Source organism: Pinus tabuliformis, chromosome 5_1 (genome assembly GCF_031772625.1).
Source record: "Pinus tabuliformis cultivar Carrire ecotype Pingquan chromosome 5_1, CPIR1, whole genome shotgun sequence".
Taxonomy (NCBI): domain Eukaryota; kingdom Viridiplantae; phylum Streptophyta; class Pinopsida; order Pinales; family Pinaceae; genus Pinus; species Pinus tabuliformis.
Genome location: NC_142305.1, coordinates 360,717,950 through 360,742,519, shown reverse-complemented (window position 1 = coordinate 360,742,519; position 24,570 = coordinate 360,717,950). Strand labels below are relative to the sequence as shown.

Here is a 24,570-nt window from a genome sequence, read left to right as displayed (position 1 = left end):
AACACTCTCAGAAATTGGTGATATAAATAAGGTTCTCTCACATGATAGATGTTATTTAATTGAGATACCACGAGCTATGAATTCAAGTATATTACTAATGAATAAATATAAAGAGATATCACCTCAAATAGTAAGTTAATGACAATAGCATATTCAGAAACATTGTTTGAAGCAAGGTTGATACATACATCCCTTGAAACCAACAGCTGGTTCGATGGATAATAAATCACCCAAATCACGGAAGCAAGATTCCACGTGTGTCTACTAGCACCATTGGAAAACCCTAGATATATCAAATCATCCATAAATACCTACCAAAGAAGATAGAAAATATTGACATCACTACAAAATCAATAGATAGATATGGACAAATATACAATATTTACAACCAAGCAAATGCTCCGCCAAAACATAAAAAAAATACTTTTTCAAATAGAGCCCATTTCTGGGCTCCACCAACTCATAAGCTCCCTTTTTAAAGAACATTTTAACATTGAAGGAACCGTACCACATAGATTTGAACTTGCCTACCCCCAAGGTGTATTTATCTTCGTCATAAACCAAGACAAGGTCGCCTTCAGAGAAAACACTAGGATGGACACCCTTATCATATTGAGCTTTTACTCTCTTTTTTTGAGCTTCATTGATTATGGCAACATATCAATGTTGTTCATCGAGATGTTCCAAATGAATAAAGCGTTAATCAATACTAGAATTATCTGGAAGACGTGCAACAACTAATTAAGGGAAGGAATTTTACATTCCACTGGAAAAAATGATTTGAGCACATAAACTAGTTGAAAAGGAGTAAAACCTATAGCAATCTTGACTAAAATTTGGTATGCCCAAAGCACCAGATATAACATAATGTGCCAACCAGATCTATATTTATTAATCATCCTTTGTAGGATGATTTTTAGGGATTTATTCACAACTTCAACTAGCCCATAGGCCTAAGGATAATAAGGAGACGAATGGTCCTACTGGAAATTCAACTTAGGAGCTAGTTCATAGATAATGTGGTTCTAGAAATGACTACCATGGTCAATGACAATCTCTTTAAGAATACCATACTAGGAAATGACTTGGTTGAAGAGAAAGAGGATTGTTGTTTCACAATCATTCTTGAAAGTAGGCATAGCCTCAGCCCACTTTGTAAGGTAGTTGACAACTACGATGATATAGTTATGATTTCCCACCAAATGCGGATTGCAAGTAGTAAAATCAATACACCACTTCATGAAAGGAATGACGATAATTATAGGAAAGAGGGAAGCTAGATGCGTATGAATTTTTCTCAAAAATCATCTTGCACTTCTTTAGATTTATCAATTCGTTCATATCAGTGATCCAATATATTCCCAGTAGCATGGGATATGGATTGCTGTCATCAAAAATCTCTATCACTTTGAAATTTGCAAGCGTGCTCACACCTTCAATGTCTACCATTATTCCCTACAATCTCCCCATTGATAGGATCTTTTGCTGGTTTGCCATTCTCAATTGAATAGGAGATCATTGCAATGCAGGCCTAGCCATGTGTTCACATGTCTGCTTTGTTAGTATGTCCGCGTCCGATCCTAGATCTAGAATTACTTGATTCATTTCATATTCCTCAATTTGCGCAACCAATCTCATCTCCCTTCCTATTCACGTTGCGTGCTTCCCGAGCTTCCGGACTACGCGCGGTTCCCTTGATCGAACACATCTAGTGATGTGTTGTTGTAGTCCCTTCACAGCTTTGCTATCTGTAGCAGCTTCATGTATGTCTCTAGAAAGGTAGCAATCATTGATGGGTCCATCTTCGGTTCTAGTTTTTCTTTACTTCCTGAAGTGGAGGCCTCCTGAAGCTCTTCTTAGCTTCCATGAACGTCTCCTTCGCACACTCCAAATCGAACTTTGGTTCCTTTGTTGGAGCCTTGTGAACCCAGGAAATTTCTTCTAGCTATTTACCTGTGCCATCTCCTATCATAATACCACTTTGGAGCATGATGTTTACATTCAGGTACTCCTCGCATCGCTCAGACCTCATCATTTATAGGTTTTGAGTTGGGGGAGGCTAGAAAATTCCTTTATCGCGCAACCTTGCTATCAGTGTGGGGTAGTACTCTGTCTGATGATCAACCTAGGTAAAATATAAACATGATGTTCTCATCATATTTGTACAATCATGGGCATAACTCCATTGGCCTCTACAATTGTAACAGATCAGTTATCCATGACCCCTTCCTGGTCCAATTCCACACCTCATCTGCGCCCTTGAAATCCAGTGCGTGCCATCTTACATTTTGATAAAGGGCTCATGTTTCAGTCTAGACCCTATAGGTAGGAGTCTGATTCATCATCAGTTCATAATTTCTATAGGTACGCTCATCTTGGCCTTCTAACTTGCAGAAATTAGAGAGCAATTGTTGGGATGTCTACGTATACTTCTATAATAGGTGGAAATTATTTGTAGCATGCTTCCCTCCTATCTGACAAATCGTGCACCATAATGCAGGGGCCATGCTTAGTCTTGCTTGTGCCTCTAGTCTCAGGGGCATTGGTCCTCCTACGACTAGGTAGTTCATGAAGACTAGACAATGGTCCTTATCATGTCCTTGGCCTTTTCATTTTATGCACCATACCTCCTCGTGCGCTTCTGAGAGAGCTGTCTTATCTTGTTTCAAGCTCCGCATCTTGAGACACAATTTTTTGAAACACACGTAGATCTGTTGCACTCGTAGGCTAGGAGCTTGTATTTGGGTCTCACGTAGTCTCATTGCAATCTCCAAGGCTTCGGCCTGAGTACATAACTTTTGTTGTGACAACGCAGTCCTCAGATGCGGCATTAGTGATGCTACAAGCCATGCGCGGTGCTGCCCATCCGTCAAGGTCATGTTGGCTTCGTGAATCACACCCTTCAGTCTCTGATCCAGCTCCTAGGGGGTCTTGCTTAGAAGCATCACGATTTCCTTAAACCTGATAATTGACTGTGTCTCTGATTTTTTCCTGCTAAATTCCCTGTTTAGTGCAACCTGGATATCTACAATCCCTATGTTTGGATGGTCATTATAATGGTTAATGTACCACGTTAGTGCGTGATCCTGCAACGTGCTTATCAGCATTTCCTTCTTTATGTTGTCATTGGTGACTCCTTGCGCTTCCCATACAGCCTTTACCACGAATCAAAACTGGTCTAGATCTTCATTCCCTACTCCTTTCAACACTGGCAATTTCATCGTGCTCGCCATATTGAACTATGGTGGTGGCGGAGGTGGTGTCAGAGAAGATGGGGGTGAACATGGTAAAGCTGGTGGTGATGTACGTGGAGGTGGTATGCGCGGAATTTTCTGCCTTATCAGACTGATCGCACTCCTTGGTGAAACCTTCACGAGCTCTTCCTCGATTTCTTGCCGAGCTGAAATCAAGGGACTAATCTCTAATTCTTCATTATTTCTATTTCTCTAGATCCTCCCACTTCGCGTAGCCCCAAACATCAATATATTCGCATAACCCACTTTTCACATAGTATCATTTTAATCCAAGTGTTCAAAGATTTATTGTACTTACCTTGCAGTCCTTTGAGAAGCATCATTCCGCCTCTCTGTAGCTGACTGTCATATCTACCGTGAACACGGTGATAAACCTCCTATAATTCGAGCAAGCCAATGGTTCACAATGCACAAGACCTTATCCTCTGATGCATCTAGTCTGCGCACTAACTCTGGAGTCAACCTAATATGTTTGTTGAGCCTACACCTTCCCCGACTATATTCTAGCTTCGCGATCCACTCATATAACTCAGAGAGGAATGATGCAAAGAAAATTTTATGGATTTCCATATATAAGTAGCGCTCTAATCACTGTTCCTTTCACACTTGCAGATTCCTATTTTCCTCCTCCTTGAACTCGTCCAATTTTTCTGACCATCCACCCTTCAATTTCTTTTTTTATCAGATTCCAATGACACGACATCAGACATCCCTTATGCAGTTCTCAGTCCCAGCAATAGAAACATTTGTTAGCTTGTTGGGGCCCAACCTAGGTTTAGAGGTGATTTAGCCAAACAAATCCTGATACTACTAGCCCTTTCGGCGACAGTCCACGAAGCGCAGACGGAGGTCTCAACCGAAGTAGTATGGGAGGGTGCTAGAACTAGGATTCGACACCCTAGGGATGTCTAATGAGTTCATGTGGTTCGTGGTTCAATCCTACGCGCATGAACACTTACCCGTACTTCGCAGCATGAGACGTTGCCTTCGCACAGCCCTACTTAGGGGTCAAATGTTGTTATTACCCAAGTCTTATGAGTGTTCCACTGTTACTTGATTATTTTCGCCCAATTCCAAGCTTTAAGTTATACTGTAACAATATAAACCGTTCATACTAGTGCACATAGTAAATAAATAGTATAATCGTAATTTGGATCAAACATGCATTAAATTTGGAACAAATACGTAGATTGATGCCAAAATTCTCTTTATTAACATCTTATTTGAGGTTCACACACCCAGTTGTAAACTACTAGGCCTCTGTGCATTCAGCTGCAGAACCTTCTCCTACTCTACGACCCAAGACACCCTTAGCTACTCAAAATCATACTTTGCTTCGCTATTCTTCTATGCCATCCTATTTTCCATTTGTTGGTTATCTTTAACATCTAGAGCCTTTCTCTATTTATACACTCCCATGGTCCGTAGACCATGGGTAGGCCAACATTACATTCAAAACTAGGGCGAACAACCCTATGACTCTAACATACTTATACGCCTGCAATTCATAGTGCTTTACTACATTATTCGGTCAAAACATCGTATTTGAGCCCCAAAACATTCCTCAGGGGGATTCCATGCCCAATAACTGATACCAGTTCTTAGAAAATAATTAACAGAGCAATGCAATACAGAAAATATTGTTGAAACACAAATAAAAAATTGCATAGAACAAGAGAGACATAGATATATGTGGTGCACACAGTTTGCGATATGTCCACAGAGAGCCAATCCTTCTTTAACATTATCTAGCAAAATGAAGAGATGCAACCTACAACAAATCCACTTTAATTTCTTCTTCGCTCTCACACATTCTCCTCTCTCTTTCTCACTCAAAATAAAAATACGTAATTGCAATACAATTCTCTCATATAAAATGAGGGTTGAATTCGAAGGAAAAAACCCTAAATTAACATAACTTCTACCGTCAAATCATCCACCTACTGAATGAACTAAAATGACTACGAAATTTCAATATTGTACAAGGCATTTTTTCATCTATTTTTATCTTCGGGGGAACTTCCCCCAAATCCATGCTATGGGGGCTCTCCAAGCATACAACCTCCCTCTACTATACCCCTAGGCAGCAATAGTGGGGGGGAGTCCCCACACACCTCTCCGCTTGGGATTGGGATCCAAACGTGTCTAAAACAAAACACCTATGAAAAATCAAGGAGATAATCAACTCCACACCCAACACATCTCTTTTACTTTTCTAGTTCATGAATTCCATCAAAGGGTTCCTCAAGGGGGTTATCCCAATGACATTTCTTCAACCCAACTCTGATACCATGTTACTTTTTGTGCTAGATTGCTCTATGTTATAGATAATTACAAATTTTAATTTTTTTTAACATTTTGATATTACATTCACCCCAAAACATCATATCATCATTAGAAATTATAGAGATAACAATACCATTAAAAATGTAGTGTAACAGTATGGATTAATAGAAAAAAGACACAATAGACACATTGAGATTTGGTCGAAGACCACGAAAAATTCCTAGAAGGGGGAAAACCAACCAATAAATTCTTCTTATTTTATTATATATTCATTAACGTTTAGATGAGATACAAATTACAATGAGAATGAAAGATATTAATTTCATAATAAATCACATTACGCCTCATACGTCTAACTTAGCAGCAGAGAAGTATATTAGAGATGCATGCACAGGACTTTGTATCACACTACCATAAGAGCACAATATACATCACTCTCACTGTCATAGAAAAATTCATACTTCTATCACTAAGATATAGGATATGGCATGTAAGGACACTACCATACATCCAAAATCATTGTCATAAGGTTCTTCCATACAATGTCACTATCATGACATATGTATTGTTATCATCAGGTCACTTCCATATATCGTCATACATTTCACTATCATAGAGCATACTTCCATACATCAAAGTGTCACTACCATATATAAGGGTCACTATTAGTTTCATACGTCAAGGTCATTGTCATACATCAAGGTCATTATCGTATGCATCAAGGTCACTCTCATATGCATCAAGGTCATGCATCAGGGTCATTGCCATATTCATCATTCTTTTTCCAAAGAGAAAAGATAGGATTTGGGAGGCTTCTCTCTTCCCATCAACCTTACAATGAACTAGGGTCCAAAACTCCACCTCACTATCAATACTAGTAATTCCCCAACAATCCTTCGAACAATGTATACAATTTTCGATAGATATATTCATTCACTTGGTCATATAGAAACTTGAAAAAATAACACAACATACCTTAATAAACAGTCAATTTTAGCCCTTCTAGGTTACAAACCTGAGACATTTATCTGAGTTCATTTCCCTATAATTAGTGCATACATATATGCTCTTAATGCAACAACAATCTTTTCCAAATAATTTTCTAATGATTTTTCCTTGAACTCTCATACCAGCACAATCATACAGTATCTCAGCACCTATACATCCCTAGCTATAAACTTAATTAGGTTTTAGAGAACAGACTACTACCTATGTTAACTCATATCTAGTTAGGGAACCTATACAACCATATTCTAATCATTTAATCGTCCTCAAAATGTTATGTTAGTCCCTCAAGAAGATGAAGGTTGATCCCAAAAATAATATAGGATATTCAGTCCTCCAATACAACCCCTAGCAAATTCTTAAAATGGATGTCATAGGGCCTCAAAAATACTACAAAAGTAGTTCAGATACTTCACCCTAATTATAGAGATTGCTCCCGAATCACATTCTCAGAAATTTCACGACTAGAACTTCACTAGGTTTCCCAAATCAGAAGCAAGAAGACGTGACCATCCTTCTTGGAAATACCACAAAATTCTATGTGGTAGAGAAAGAGAGTTACTTCTATCCTTAATTTGGCCTCGTTGTGTCCTTCTTAGCTTCCTCATGAACTCATTCTACATATCCAAAATGATATACCTCAGAAGATCATCAAATCATTGCCAAAATGATGGAGGATCATTTCCAATATATAGTTTTTTCCATATGAGAAATTTCATGTGCTTTGTGGCAGGTTGACTTGAACCTTATGCTCCGAACATGAATTTATAAGGAACCATATGTTTTAATGATTTCTTCCCAAATCAAATTTTTCATGTGATATAATAATAGGAGTGTCAAAAACATCGATAATATTATTTACTTTATACAATTCAAATTCATATTTAGATCAATATATGATTCTTTTGGGGTAGATGGATTTATCATGGGAAATTCATCTCATAATTTCCAAAAATTTCAACAATGTCTTCCTAGTTACATATTCTTTTGTCAACTGTTATAGTGTACATTAGTGCGACCTATCGTATAAGGAATGTAGCGACATTAAATTCACCATATAACTAATAGAACGTGGAAGCTATTACCTAGAATGGTGTTTCAAAAATATTTATAGGATATTCCTTATTTTCAAGTGTCTCAAACTTTCTTCTGCTAATCCATAATGTATTCAACAAATCTCTACAAAAAACCTTAAAACATGTTAGCTACTCTTCATATAAACATAGTTCCACTTTGGGTATCTTGAAATATGTCTTAATGTTTGAGGTATTTATTTAAGAAATGGTATTTGTTTTCCAAGATCATAACTTCTTTTGCATGAACATGTTTTGAATAACCATTGAACTGCTTCTACACAATGAAGAACATGTCGATGAGGAGCCACTTTAGGAAGTCAACGTATTTTAGTAGCATTATGAAATTTTATTTTGGTCATGCTTGGGTCTATTTTCTCTCTCAAATAACCTACAACCTTCTAACCACATATATATCATGGTGAATTTGATAATGGTTCATGAAGTACCTTAGAACTCATGACCATATGTGTTTTTTAGGTTCCTCTTTATCTAAGGTCTCATCTATCAAGTATTTGCAAGTTTTACTCTTGGACATACATAATCTTCGTAGAAAGATCATAAGAAAAATAGGAACCCATAATGTATAGTATCTCCCAATACTATATGTAGAGGATTAATAGGTATATGTTTAAAACCGATACACTTGTAAACTAATCCATCTGACAAGTTCACAATGCAATATAGAATAATGAGTCTCCAAGGCGAAGAGAAAATGAAGCAGAAGAGGATATCATAAATGTAGTGATATGAAATTATTCTACATATATTGTGAAGATGAGGATGATAAAGAACTAAAATAGATGTCAAATCTAGATTTGAGAAACAACATTCTCCGACAATATATTGCCATGCATTGATTGCACCAACACTCACCAAACTCACTATATAGAAGGATATAAAAAAATAAAAGGGTAAGAGTGTTGATTGATTATTTTAATACTCATAACTCCATTAATTAAAAAATAATCACACTTCTCAATTGTTTTATATAAACAACACCGAAGTTTCAAGTAAGGATTGCAAATGGAGGTAGTATATATTATTTATGGAATTTGTTACTACGAAACTCACTAGAGGAAAAAAATTATGGTGGTAGATGTAATTTCAAGGAAGGAAAAATTCATAGATATCTTACCTTGTGCTATTTCCATTTCAAAATTTGATTGGGTGGAAAAAAGGAACACAATGGAAGATAAAAATGTATGTAACATCATTGAACAAAAACACAAGTCCAAAGTGAATTTGGTAAACTTGTGTGTAAAAATGATTTACTATGCTATCATGATCAACTATATTCATTTAAAAATTTTCAATGAAAATAAAATTTGTTTTGAGGATTGTATATTTATGTTATAAGAGGATATTTAAGGTTCATTAAATGTTACCACAAGGTTAAGATGGTTATTTTTGGGCGGTTCTTAAAAGGATATCCATAATATTATGCTTCAATGTTTGTTTTCAATGTTGTCATAGTAGTGGTATATCAACCCACAAATTATGTCGATTTTCCTCTGTTTCTTATCCACACGATATAGTAGCTACTGGGGAAATTTTTAAGGATGGAAAATTATTTTAACTTTTAGAAACCTTGGCTAATATTACTAGTTCCTAGTATGCAAACTTTAAAATATTTGGAGATAGTTTACAAAAATATTAAAGTTTCTAATGATCTTATATAGTATCTACAAAATTTTGGTGATTCTTAAGGTAAAATAAATTTATCCCACAAAATTAGTAGAATCAAATTTTGCAAAAAAAGGAAATTAGACAATATTGTTTTGTAAAAAGTATGGAAAATTAGTCCATATTCAAATATTAGTCCTTAAAATTCTCCCTAGTAGCTACAAAATTAAGAAAATTAGTTTAGAAGGAACATGGGATGCCTAGAATTATTGTTAGTGATGGAGAACCAATTTTTACAAGTACTGTTTGGATAGCATTACTTTTTTATTTGGGTACTCAATTATCTCATAACTCTTCCTACCATCATTGATATGAAGTGGAAATTTAGTTTGTAGTTAAATCCCAAGATGTTCGTCCTCATTGTTTTTTATATGATAAATATCCATAGTGTACCGATTTGTGACTCTTAGTAGAATTGGGGTAAACCAAATCATCCCATAATCTATCAATAATATCCCTATTTATAAAATATCATCCATTACATCACACTTTAGAGCAAAATTGAAGATTCAAGAGGTCAACGACTATGTAGTGAACTAAGAAGAGGTTCTCTCTTACTACTAGAGGAAACATTGACTCTAGCAAAAAATAATATGAAACAATATGTAAATCAACGTCAAATTGAAAGGGAATTTGAAATGGAAAATTAAGTATTTATAATCCCACAACCATCCAAATAGATGATGCTTAGGTAGGAAAATATGTTGATCAATTAGCACCGATGTAATATGGTTAGTATCGATAACAATTTGGAATTTTGTGCATCTTCATGTGCACATCTAGTTAACCAGGTTTTTTGTATAAAGAACATAACGAGTGAGAATAATCTAGTTCATACACTTTTAACAAAGGTTAATGAACAACAACATCACACTAGAACCGAAGGGAACCCTTAATATAAAAGATAAGAAATTAGGAAATAAAGTTATTATTGAATACCTAATCAATTGGAAGAATCTACTAATAAAAGAGGTGGGACACAAAGATGAGATATTCATGTGGAAACAAAAAAAACTAATCAAGTATTGAGGACAATCACTGCTTGAAGAGGAGTGGTATTTGAACCCCTATAATTTTGCTATAATAATGTTTTTATTGTTGGTTCGCTATAATTTTTTATTTTAGTTATATTGTTTATCTCCTTGATATACCAAGGATTCCTAATTCAAGGAGCATACAATCTTGTACTTTTATTATATTCAGAAATAAAGGTTTTTTCTCAAATAATTTTGATTCATTTTTCTATTCAATTCTCAAGGAATGGAGTTACATTTATTTCCCTATTTATTCTAATTGAACCCTTTATATCCTTGTTGAGCTCAAGTATGTGAACAACTCCTAGAAACCAGACATAAGCCATGTTGATCAATTATTTAGAATCTAAGTGGAATATATGCGGCATTATATGAGCCTTAAGTCCACAAAGATACTTAGGGTACGTAAATAGGTATACAAACATAAATCTTTCCCATTAATCTATAGCACAATGTAAACGTCTTCAAACAACCACATCTAAAATCTATTCACTTTGAATTACTTCAATTAATGCTATGGATACATTAGTATGTTAGGTCAATAACAAGGGCTTAGTTTCCTAAATGATGCCTCTTAGCCTCAATTTCCGTGGAGAACACCTATAATTTGCAAAAAAGACTCTCTATTTGGTATTTTTTTACTATAAGTGGTTTACTAGGGAACATTAGAATGTGTTGCAGGGCACTAATGGGTCTTTGCTTCTTCACAATTTTCATCCATGTATAATAAGCATACTTTTTATTTAAGAAAAAATATTGAGCTCAAGAGTTAAAAATACATTAAAACACCACATAAAAGCTTTCTATACAATCTATGACTCTAACTTAAATATGGTTACCATATATTGGTTTTAGGAAGTAGGCATGGCTAGTATATTATAGACCATAGTCAAAATGTAACTCAAAGGCCTTAACGAAAAAATAACCCTTCAATTCCTCAAACACTATGTAGATGTCCACATCATGGCACATCTGGGAGTCTCTCGCTATAGCATTTTAAGTGCTATTAGAGACTACAAAGTTTGACTATATACAATAAAGCAAAAAAATTCCATTGTATTTAAAAAATGTTTCCGTACTAAAAATTTGGTTTGCCATTTATGTATAAAATAAATCATATCCTTCATTAATGCGTACATTTAAATATATTAAAGAAATAATTAACATTTTCATTAAATTTTAACCTGATAATTTTATTTCATAAACAAAAATATACATATTTTTCTTACATATAAAATACATATATAAATAGTTGTTAATTTCAAATTATATACCTATGAAAAAAATATTTATACTATCTAATTAATTCTTAAGATACGTTGTTTGTTTGTTTCTGTCATATGATGCACAAGTCTACGAAGAAAAGATAAATTTAAAATATTAAAATGCTATTGTAAAACTTACTAGTGTAATATCTCAGATTTACTCACTTCATTACTTTCAAATATATTTTAAATTAATCTTTAAAAAAATAATAATAATACTATGTTTCCGTTATAAAAAAAAAAAAACGGTTTTAAAACAGGTGATGTGTTTTACATAATTTTCATTTATGTATAAAACAAAGAATAACCTACATTAATGTCTACATTTATATATATTAAAGAAATAGTTAATAATTTTATTAAATTTTAATCTAATAAATTTTATTACATTAACAAAAATATCTGTATTTTTCATATATATATATATATTATTTTTATTTTTTTTGGTTTAAAAAATTGTATTATATTAACATAATTTCAAAAACAAAATACATGAATAGAGATCTCAATACATCATTGCTGTCACATTATATACAATAGCATGCTTGCAAGTTAATAAGAGTTTTTCTCTAACAAAATTGAGCCTCTAAAGAAGCGAAGACAACTCGTGTTATTGGATATTTCATAACCAAAAGTAGCACAAGAAGATAATTTTCCAGAATTACAGAGGGTAGGTTAGAGGGAAAGGGTGGTGGGGCTACAAAGAACGATGCCTGCTCATGCGTGTGGTAATCAATATCCACAACTGGTGTCTCCAATGCACGAAGGTGGTCATTTGTGCACCGAAGTTATTGTCGAACACCTTCTATGGAGTCCAAAAATTCATTCTATGTTTGTGGTAGGTCATTGATGTAGGCCAGTAATTCATTCAACTCACCATAATGTTGTTCCCTCACAGTTTCCATGCTTAGATGAAGATTGTTTAATTGTGTCGCAATGGAGTCTAGGGTGGTCGGGGCCTTTACCTGGCCTAGGGAGTGACCTGGGGACATTGTTGCCTCAAGATCAGAGTGGTGGTTGTCAATCCACTTTGAGCTCGAACTAGGCACATGCGGCAGACGATTTTCCATGTTGTGACTGGCTCCCCCTCTACGAGCACGACCTTTCTGTCCCAGCATACAGTCGACTCCTCATCTGCCCATTGCACCACCAGGGGGATGATGCTGGCTGCCCTATGCAACCCACCACACAAAGCCTAATGTGGACCAAACAAAAAAGTGTACTTCTTACCTCCCTAGCATTAGGGTTCACTGTATACTAGATGCAATTCCCGTACCCCTCCCCATTGTTTACCGATGAGCTGGGTGGCGTGCTACCAGACTCTAAAGTGGACAAGTCACTCCAAGTGAAGAGCCACGACCCAAATTCTCCGCCACACTCCCTCTTCAAAGGAGCAATCCCATTCCTAAAGTAGACCCAAAGTGAGTTAGGGGAAGCAAAACCCCACCACCCACACTGTCCAACCCCAGGACTGTAATTCTCATGGTGATAGCTATTCCATTTCTTTGTCAGCGCCCATGGCTAGAGTGGTTGTAGCTTCCATACTAGCCTGCACCGAACTCATCTTGCACAATCACCCCAGCCTTCCCTTGAGCTAAGACACCAATACATGAGTACTCTCTCGTACCCAACGCTCCCTCCTCATCACCCAACAACTTCAAACAGTCACCCTCCTACCTTTGTTGCACATCAAATAACACTAGCCAGAAAAGCCCAGCTCCCAACCACCATTACGACATTGATGTTGGGGGTGGAGGCCTATGTGACTCGATACTCCAAATGTGTAACCACCTATCTGAATAATTAGACACCACATTAAAAAATTATTAATAATTTTAAATAATAAACAAAAATATACCCACTTTTCTTGGCTTATAAAATTATTGTTCATTTTAAATTATTTATATATATATATATATATATATATATAAGAGGCTTAAGATAGATCATATGGTGCACAAGTCTACGAAGGAAAAATAAATTTAAAATACTAAAATGCTATTTTTAAACTTACCCCTGTAATATCTCAGATTTATTCACTTCATTACTTTCAAATATATTTTAAAGTACTCTTTCGAAAAATAATAATAATAGAGGTTGTTTATTTTTTCCATAACTATTTCGACTACAATTCAATTTGGTGCATGGTAAATTGCAGAGTTGATTTCATAAAGGAATCCTCGACATGTGCCAGCGCTTCATTCCATTTGCTGACATGTCACTATCGTGTGCTAACTATCGTGTCCACAATGGATTCTTCACACGTCGACATGATTTCATGGTTTCCTTACATGTCGGGCAGTGAAAATCATTCTACGAATCATAGCTGTCATTAATTTTTATTATATATAGAAAACCAAGTAAACCAGCCCGACAGATTTGCAACTGAATAAGCGAGGAAGATTTTGTTGGTGGACTTTCTTTTTCATTTCTCTGAACATCTGGAAATAAAATATCAAAGGAAATGGAAGAATCATCAAATGGAAGCAACAACGACGTGCCTGGTGATTATAGAAATCTGGCGATAGAAATATTTGAGAAGGTTAATAAATTTGTACAAGAGAAGCTGCCGCGGTCCAAAACAGATGGCCGTGTGCAACGGGCATCAGTAGAAGTTACCACGGTACCAGTAGCAGTGCAAAGTGAACGTAAAATTGATGCCGCTTCGCATGATATGTGCCAGGATGGTTAGAGAATTCTGCAGCATTTTATGTCCACCGTTGTCTTCAGATGTATGGCGCAAAACAATGGAGATGACTGGGAAATGGAATCTTATTCTGATTATGTGAATATGACTGTTAGATGAAATAGGAGCCGAGTCTGACGTTAAATGGCAATGGCAGGAAACCCTGATCTTGTTTTGCTGCGAAACATAAAGGAGTGGAGTCGCCCAGACAGAAATGTGTGGAGACTACAAATAGTATGGAGTGGCAGTTTTTTAGATTCTCAACGGATGTTGCTGCTCATGGAGATGGACAACCCTTCCATGCAAGTGAGGGTTAAACGGTTTGAACTCCATCGTTCCTTCAAAGATCAATAGATTGCTCTCCATTACACTTGTCCGCTGGCTGCAGCCATCTTAGCTATTGACTCTTCCCTGTTCGTTGTTGTTTCCGAAGAGCTCGTTGGCGAAGTTCATGGTGAGTGTGAGGGATTGCTATGTGCAATTTGTCATGATATGCTTGACATGGGCGAACCCGCAAAGCAATTGCGTTGTAGTCATACTGTTCATGAACTTTGCATCGTGGAATGGTTTTATACCCGTCTTCAATGCCCCTTATGCAGAAAAGAAGTTCAGCTATAGTTTATGTGAGTTTTTTAGTACTCTTAAGTAGTCTTCTTTGGTGAATCCTTGTCGTCAACGATCTTTAGAATTAACAAGTAGCTCCACGCAGCATAAAACTAATGAAAGATTTTGATTCCTTTTCTTACTTTCTACTTATATAAATTATTATTTCCCATATCTACGTTAGTCTTAATCTATATTATTAAGAAACTCAGTTTTTTAAATGGATCTTCTTAATGAAAATTAAGACAATGCGTCTCCTCATAACATTTCACTCATTTCATACGTCATATGTTGATGTATAAAATGTATAACGGCTGACATGACGACAATACGTAAATCATTCAAACGACATTATAATATGTATAATAATATTTTTAAGTGAATACTTAAATAAGAATTAAAATATTTTTAAAACGGGCTACTTTAAAACAAATCTGAATTCAGCAGTCAATAACATAAAAAAACATTAAAAAGCTGCATCTTACCATTTTGCTTCAATGCCTAATCAAGTATGGCATCTACATAGAATAAAGGTTTTTTTAAAAGAATTTTGAAATATCATAATTTTGGAAAATAAGGCATGTAATCATGATATAACTTAAAATAAGGGTTTTTAAATTAGGAAGGTGTTCTGAGTTCATATTATTATAAGTTAAACAATATGATTTTAGAGATATTTTCTAATATATAATTAAATTAAGATTATTGTTTTACATGCGCACTCAATATTTCATAAGCTCATTAAGTGAAATCCATGCATAACATCTTTTCTAAATTTTTTTGAACAAATATAGTCTTTTTAAGATTAATCAATTTTACTTTTGTTTTATTTACTTCCTTGTTAACCTAAAAATTAGACAATTCCAACCAAAACTTTTATGTGCTAATAACTCTTTGTTGCCTAAAACTTAGAAAATTCTAACAGAGAACTTTTAGTTGCCCAGTTCTATTTTTCTACCTTACATTAACAGAGTAAGTATAGTGGTTAGACTTCATAGATGTTCTCAAAGTAGATATTATTCTATTAGGTTTATATTTTTATTTCATTTTATATTTTAGTATTTCATCTTCTTCAAAATTAAAATAACTAATCAATTTCTCAATAATACGAGGAGTAGCTGTTATATTAATTGTGAAACAAAATATTTTAGTAAGAATAATGAAAATTGGTTTTTTACCTTTAAACATGTGCAATTTGTTTGAATGAATTGTTTATGGGAAAATAACATGGATATTAAATATATAAGAATGAGTTTTATATAAGCCATATCTTAATTCTAAAATCTCTTATTAATCACTATATATTGAGTGATTACGTTTTTATTGTGATATCATTATCTAGGATAAAACATTTTATCATGGCATTTTATTATAATTGTATGACTTGATTTCTATCTTTAAAGTAAGGCCATCTAGTTAGATCAAGTATTGTCTTGTACATTGCATTTATTGTATAAGAAGGATTTACGCTTGAATCATATTATAGTTATTTATTTTTTAATCATTTCAAGCCATAAGATTCATAATATTTGATCCAAATGTTATGAAATTTGTGGTTTAAAAATGATAGGAAACCGATAATTGTAGCCAACTTGGATGGGAAAACTAGCTTATACAATGAATATAATGTATAAGATGACATTGTAGGATCCCCACACTTAGTCCCCTTACCATATATAGGAGACAAACGGAGAAAAATATAATAAAATGGGAACATCTACTTAATTTCTTTTATTTTTTTCATTAGACTTTTAAAGATATATATTGTAGAAGTGGGGGCTGGTAATTGATCTTGAAATTTATTTCAAATGAGGCATATCAACATTTTTATTATACTTGTTTTGTGAAATATTCCCAATTATGAAATATTATAGAAGACAAAAATTTTTTTACTATCTATTATTTCCATCCTTCAATTTAATTAGATGAAAGCAACAAAAATATAATGAAAATAGAATAAAAAATATGCAATATCATTCAATAAATAGATATCAACATTGACTATGGTAACAATTCTCAACTCAAACATAAAATCTTTTCTCAACTCAAACATAAAATCTTATTATAATTGCAGACTTCTCTTCTAGTACGACATTCACAATTTTTGAGTACATATCATAACATCAAACTTCTCTTCTAGTACGACATTCACAATTTTTTAGTACATATCATAACATCAATTTCACAATGGTTCAATACATACTATAAAATCAATTTTTTCCTCTAAAAAAAATATTAAAGAAATTGATGTGAAACAGCTTTGTAATTTAATTTTTTAAATACATGCTTTTCTTTTTTGCACATAATCCACAATTCTGTTTGAAAAATAGATTTCACATATTCAAATCCTATTTTGCAAATTAACCTTATAATCATTCAAAATTTATTGACTTTATTAATTGGCATTATATTTCAAATCAATATTTACAAATGCTTTGATAAATACAAGATATTTATTTCAGTAATGAGAAGTTATTTATTTCAATAGAAAATTCAATTCTAATTCATTTATAATTATGTCTCCATAAAGCATTGTAAACTGTAGTCAATTTTGTTAGGAAATCTTTGATTTGTGCCATCACTCAGTTCCATTTTCTCTCATGTCACCATCAGTTTCCTAACCTGGTAGTCATTCTTGAGACGTCGCCATCATTTCCATATATGTCGGCTAGTGAAAATCACACTGCTGACACTATTTGTTCATAAGGGTCTCGGTGTCTCGACTGAGTGCTGCGCATGGAGATGGATTCCCCTTCCGTACAAGCCTGCAAAGCTATTGCGTTATAGTCATATTATTCATGAACATCCCATCTTGGAATGGTTTTATACTCATCTTCAATGGCCACTATGCAGAAACGAGTTTCAGCGGTAGCTCTGCGTGAATATCTCCCTCTCTGAACTTCTGTAAAGCGCTTCTGAGATATGGTTTTGGTGAATTTCTAGTTTTTGGTATTGTTCAATATTGTTGTTCTCGATGAGGTATCTCGGGTACATCCTTCAACAATCTCCTCTTTTTCTTTTTTTAAATGAATATCAAATTATATAATAAGCTACTTAGGGTTTTAAAGCTATACATTTTAATTTAATTATTAATAATTATGAAAGAGTATTGAAATTTTATGAAATATTTTAAATTATTTATATTGATATAGTGAAATAAAAAATTGAAATTTGTTTTTTAAATAATTATGTTTTATTTTATTTTTAATTAAATTGATTAATTTGGCATTTGTATTTATAAATTACAATATTAGTAGATTGTATTGGAACAAAATTCATTTAAATATTAAGAATTTCAATGATAAAATGGAGGTAAATTCACATGGTTATGAATCTTCTTCTATGATTTTTTAAATGTATATACCTGAACTTATAATTTATTTTTAAATTAGTAATAACAATAAATTTAGTTGGTTTTTATATTTTTCCTTTTAATTTTAACAATGTGAGACATATTATGAAGTGAGTGTTTTGATGTTTATTATGACTTAATACTTATGGACAGTTACCAACCATTTAATTCATATAATTATGCTAGTCTATAAATATGTTTAAAAACATTTCACCCATTTTATATATCAGAAATTTATGTTGAAAAAGTTTAATGACACAAATGAATGAAAAAACAAGCATTATTAATGTTGGGTACCTAATCCTCTAAGGGTTGGTGTGGAATGCGAACATCCATGAGAATCCAAGAGACCTTGGGATGTGGAATCCAACTGTCACACAAATGTATATCATTGTCAAATAATGGATATAATCTCATGTTTATCTTTTCTATTTTCTCTCTGCCATGTGTGTGTTTAACATGGTATCAGAGCGAGCGATCTCCTGCCCTGCTCACAATTGAGCCACTATTTTTCATAACCATTCTTGTGTGCTTATTTCCAGACCTTGGCGTTATCAAGACTCTCAGAAATCTACACTTATCAGAATGCAGGACCCAAATTTGGGTCATTGCGCTGCTAAATCTTGGTATATACGTTGGCTATTGTTAGATATCATCATTGGCTGAGTTGGGTGATGAAAAGGAAATGTTTTCAGAGCAGAGGATGAGTTTGATGATGATGTATGAAGGAGTAGGTTTACCACGCTTTCGGAATTGCTTGGTGCCGCTAAATTTTCCATCTCTAGCAGCGTGAACTGCCCACGGCTATGGGATATTTCCACTCAAGTGTTTCAACCACAATAGGTATTTCTGCAAATGGCTTGCAGCTTTCTCTTATGGAAGTCCTGGAATGTTCATGATTTCTAAAATCCTCTTCGGAGTTGCGTAGGATTTGATCAAACAGCGATGGAATTCATAAATTTGAATAAAATACATTTAGCATTTATTGCATCTTGTTTCATCCTTTGATTCTTGGTCACAGATGGAAGATTCCATCCACAAGTCCTTGTTTAGAATTTTTCTTGCTTCAACAAATAATAATAGTCAATGAAAGATTCCAATGAAGAAATTTCAGATGCAACTCCGCTCTCCACTATACCACTATACTGTAATACCTCCTCTAGTGATTATTACACCACCTCCTCCTCACTCCAGTTTTACAGTCTATTAACAACGGTATCGTTGTAGTTACGGTATCATAATGCTAGTCGTAACTCCATACGTTGCTGATACCACCAGTCAGTAAACCACTATCCAATACACTTCCACACCATTGTAGCATTACATATTCCACTGTGGAGTTGGCGCCATTTGCTCCTTTGCTCGATTTTGAACAAGGCAAAATTCAGGCAAAGGAATAACTGCTTGGGACAGAAAAAAAGACAGAGAAATTTGTATTTGTATGTTAATTTTAGATGAGAGTTTCCCTATATTCACAAGCGCTTATCTGTATTTCCCAATGCATGTTAGCTACTCCAAGTGTGTCATATTGAATTGCTTGGTAAAATGAAATATGGAACTTTCTGATGTATAGGTCTAAAGGTAAAATATTTTGGCTTTGAGGATGACAATGTGCTTCCTTGAAGCACACTTTCAGGTGGTGGAGGCAAAGGGATTTGCTTTAGCTCTTTGCACTCTTCAATGAAGGGATCTCCTACATCAAGGTTATCCACTGTCATAGATGTGTGATATGGTAGTTCATTTGAATTGAAAAGGAGCATCTTTGTCACTGAATCTATATTTGATGGCATATTTCCAAGACCAGCCTTTCTAAATTTATCATTAGAGAGATACTCATGGCTTGTTTCTGAAGAAAAAAATGAAAAAGTTCCAGAGTTCCATCTTCACTAGATTCCCAACTAAGTCCTCCATTCAACAACAAGGTTAACAAAGGAAAGTCAGTGTGAACTCCTCCAAATTTATCACCAAAAACTGCATGAAAATCTTCTACATTAGAGGACATTGAAGGATATCCTGAATTGGATTCACATGCTTTGTGCCTAAAATAGCATCAAATTGGACGTTGGCAGTATCGATTCTGCTGGAAAAAAACCCTTGAGGCACTCGTACTCAGCTATAACCTTGTGTGAAATAGTTTTGAAAATTTTATATGCGGTGTCTTACAGGACGAATAAGGCCTTGCACAGTTGACCATAATTAGGAGGAGGAGTTGATGCCACCGCTGAGTGGTAGTACCCATGAGGATTCCTCATCCCAACTTCAAATACGTGAAGCATTTCAACAACTCACTCTGTCAACATATGCCTATTGGATGATCTATTTGTGGGTGTCGACCAAACAAATCAAGCACATAAGTTAGAATTTCATCATAACTAGACATGAAAGGATACAAAATTGGTACATTGGTATGCAAATCAAGTGGTAGAGATACCATGTAATACACACCCATTGCAGAATTATCGTTTGGGTTTAAGCATACAAGAAAGGTTGACCTGCTACCTCCGTCGATCATAAAGAAAATGAATATTGAAGCATACACTAAAGGCTGATGAGCTGAAATAGGTTGTTATTTGCTTATTCGAACAACACCCAGCTATCTGCTCGGGCCCCATGACATTTTTGCAACATTGAAGTTGTTGGATATTTAGCATTAACAGTGAGATCGTGATTTTTAGACATAAATGCTTGTTGAAATTTGAAGAAATTGAAGAGAACACAGAACCCGGGTAGATGACAGTGATGTGGATGGTGTAGTTTATTGACATGAAAACTTGGATGTACTTTTAAAATTTCTTGAATATTACCAGCAACCAGAAAGCAGTATAGCTTCAAGGATTTCCCTATTATAATTAGGCACATTTAATTTTGAAAAATATTGCATTTCTAGCTATCTTCCTTTACAATTACATTTGTGGTCATCTATTGACTTGAATTATTTGAATAATGAAAAAAATTCATGGATTATTGGAGTTATTAGGAACTCTAATCATGTCCACCAATGATAGCACAATCGATATCAACAAAACCACTCTTGTTGATATTCAAACTTGTCTGCAACATACACAGGAAAAGGTAGAATTTTTGGAACTTGAATCTCAGCTTCAGCAAGAAGAATTACAACAGTGGAGTCAACATTCTGAACCTGTTTCTGTTCACAACATTGAAACAGACTCCCATAAGAAACAAATTGATTCAGATCCAATACCTAATGAAGCATCAAAATTACATGCAGATGCAGAAACTCAATCTGCACTTCTCAAGCCCATGATCAAACCTTGGGAAGAGCTTGTCCATAACAAGCACATAACAGGTCTTGGATATGATAAGTAGGTTTCCTTTGATATTCTAGATTACTCAAATACCATTCATTTTAAGAGTTTTGAATTTCTTCATGATAGTTCACCTTCAGTTGTTCCAAATTCTACTCCTCTTCCATAACAACAACAAAAGATTGTGAAATTCCAACACTGTGACCCAGTTGGCCATATGAAAGATCATTTTTTTATTTTCATCCATGTGAGCACACTCATAAAACCACCCACTCTTCACACAGATGCTTCAGAAACAAGCGTATTGCAAGAACAAAGATTCATCTTGGATGGATCTCTTCTTGGCAATGGCCATCAACAACCAAAAAGATATTTCAGTCATATGTCTGAACTTGTTCTAGAGTATTGAATGGTCATGCAGTTGATTTTTCTCTATCATCTCACGTTGTATCTGATAGGGGGGAAATGATGGTCATATACAAGCTTCAAAGCCACATCAAGTGAGCCTGAGCCACAACCTACCATAGCAGATCTAGAGTTGTAGCCAGAGACAAATATGCCCTTGAACATGCCTTCAGTTGGTGATAAATGTTCAAAGAATTGGGGACACTTCCTCCAGCAGAAGACTTCAGATTCTTGCCAGTTTTGGAAGAGTTCCAGGAATTGCATTAAGCATTCTAGAGTTGTTGGTCATCCTTAAACCATCACAGGTTGACACCTCCATTTTCAGGTTGAGGTTCTCCCTTTTAACCGGGGTGAGGCCTCCCTCTATCGGTTGAAGGTTTCCCTCTTCAAAACATTAGGAGCACTTCCTCTAGCAGAAGACGTCAACTCCATGCCATAATTGGAAGCGTTCTGGGAACTGCACTAAGCGTTCTACTGTTGGTGTTCATCCGTAGACCACCTCCCTTTATACCAACATTTCAGATAGCACATTCAGCCTAGTGCTGCCATGCATTTTTGCACGTATTGTATTACAACTCTCTTCTTGGTCTCATAAATAACCCTTCGGATTAATGGGGGGAATGTTGGACACCTGATCCTCTAAGGGTTGGTGTGGAATGCGAACAACCATGACAGTCCAAGAGACCATGGGATGTGGAACCAAACACTCACAGGAATGTACCATACATGTATATCGCTGTCAAATAATAGATATAATCTCATGTTTATCTTTCCCATTTTGTCTCTGCCATGTGTGTGGTTCAAGGAAAATTTTAAGGATGGAAAATTTTCTTGAAGTTTAAAACATTGGCGAATCTCACTAATCCCTAATATGCAAATTATAAATGTTTATTGATATATTTGTAAAATTAATCAAATTTATAATTATTTTATATATAGTCTCTCTATAATGTTGGCGATTTTTAAGGTAAAATAATTTTATATTCTAAAATTTGGGCGAATCGTCTTTTATAAAATTGGAAATTGGCGAATCTTTTTTGTGGAAAAATCATGGAAAATTAGCCCACTGGGCGAACATTAGCCCCTAAAATTTTCCATGGTGTGGTTAACAATTAATCAAATAGAAATTATAATATTTTATAACTACATTATTTTGATACAATTAAGTATGATTTTATCAATTCCATAAAAATAAAATTCATTATTTAGTGTGTGTGTATATATATATATATATATATATATATATATATATATATATATATATATATATATATATATATCATGTTAAAAAAAAAGATTTTAAATTGTCATTTTTTCAATAGTCGGATCTAGGGTTTTTGAGACTACAGAGAATTGATCCCGGGTGACTCGCCATGTCTACTAATCAACAAAAAAACAAAGCTCTCCCTGTGCCTCCACCTTCTTTGGTAGCAACAGGTTGGGGGATCAAAGTCGTGGGCCTAAACAATGAGATTCTGGTGGAGTTTCTTGACCAGTCTCTTCGCAATCCAGACCCGATTTTTCTAGAGCCCTTGTTGTGCAAGGATATTTCACATCAGGATCTACCTGCTTTCGATCTCCTTTCTCTATGTTCTGGTGATCCCAAGAGCAGTGCGACAGTCGACAGATCAGTTCAAACTGTGATTATATTTGGTTGCTTTCAAGCGTTAAATCATGGAATCTCGACGAAAATCAATGCGAGAGTAGAGAAAGAATGCGATCAAATGTCTGAAATTCCTTTGGGTAAGAAACATATCATTTTTCAATCTGATGACATCAATTCTGGATTTGAAGTTATTGTCAGCGATGCAATGGAAACGATGAGAGTGCACGAGACATTTTGGGTAAATCAGAATGAAGATATGATGGAAGAAACCCTGAGCCATATCTGGCCAAAGGGATACAAAAATTTCAGGATAACACATATAGATAACCACGGAAGAGCGCAAACGATGACAGCGGAGAGGGTTTTTCCACATATTTTCCATGAACAAGAAAATGACAAGACTACACCTCCATGGTCACTGTTTGGATTTGGGTTGATCCTTCCCTTCATGAAAGACAACATTATTTTCAGACCTGTCATAGATGTAACAGATCAGACATCCAGAAGATCGAGCAACCCACAGCATGACCAAGTCCAGAGGTTAGTTCATGCCATAACACCGTAATACTCCAGATCAATGTCCCAAATCACATAAAAGGGTAATATATGGGTAGCGCTAAAAGGAGCTTAGAAATCCCTAATGCCAACCCTAGCAGATGAAACACAAACAACCTCATTCTAGGTCTTACTGGACATTGTGAGTTTGGATCAGCATATGATCATGCAAATATGGGATTATACCCCAGAATTGACAAAAATTGAACCCATATATCAAAAGGGTCTCTTAGACAAGCCAAACGACGGTGACGTTGCATGATGGATCATGATGAAGCACTGCGTGGAAGAAACAAGACGACTAGATCTGACATATCCGGGCACAGGGTTAATAGATTCAGCAACACTGCAGGAGGATACACACCCAATGGAGGAGGATCTGACACAAATCTTCATTAAAACACTGGAAGGAAAGTCTATCTATTGGGGGATCTGGGAAGGGAGGAAGATACAAGAAATAAAAAACAAAATCCAGAACCAACTCGGTATAC

General features: G+C 34.8%; 1 protein-coding gene across 1 annotated transcript; it reads left to right on the top strand.

Annotated features, from left to right (window-relative positions):
* The first annotated feature begins 23,291 nt into the window (after window positions 1-23,291).
* LOC149164934 (uncharacterized) lies at window positions 23,292-24,089 on the top strand. The gene has a single exon (XM_089429650.1). The coding sequence runs from the start codon at window positions 23,292-23,294 to the stop codon at window positions 24,087-24,089; it is 798 nt and encodes a 265-aa protein (XP_089285776.1).
* The last annotated feature ends 481 nt before the right edge of the window (window positions 24,090-24,570 follow it).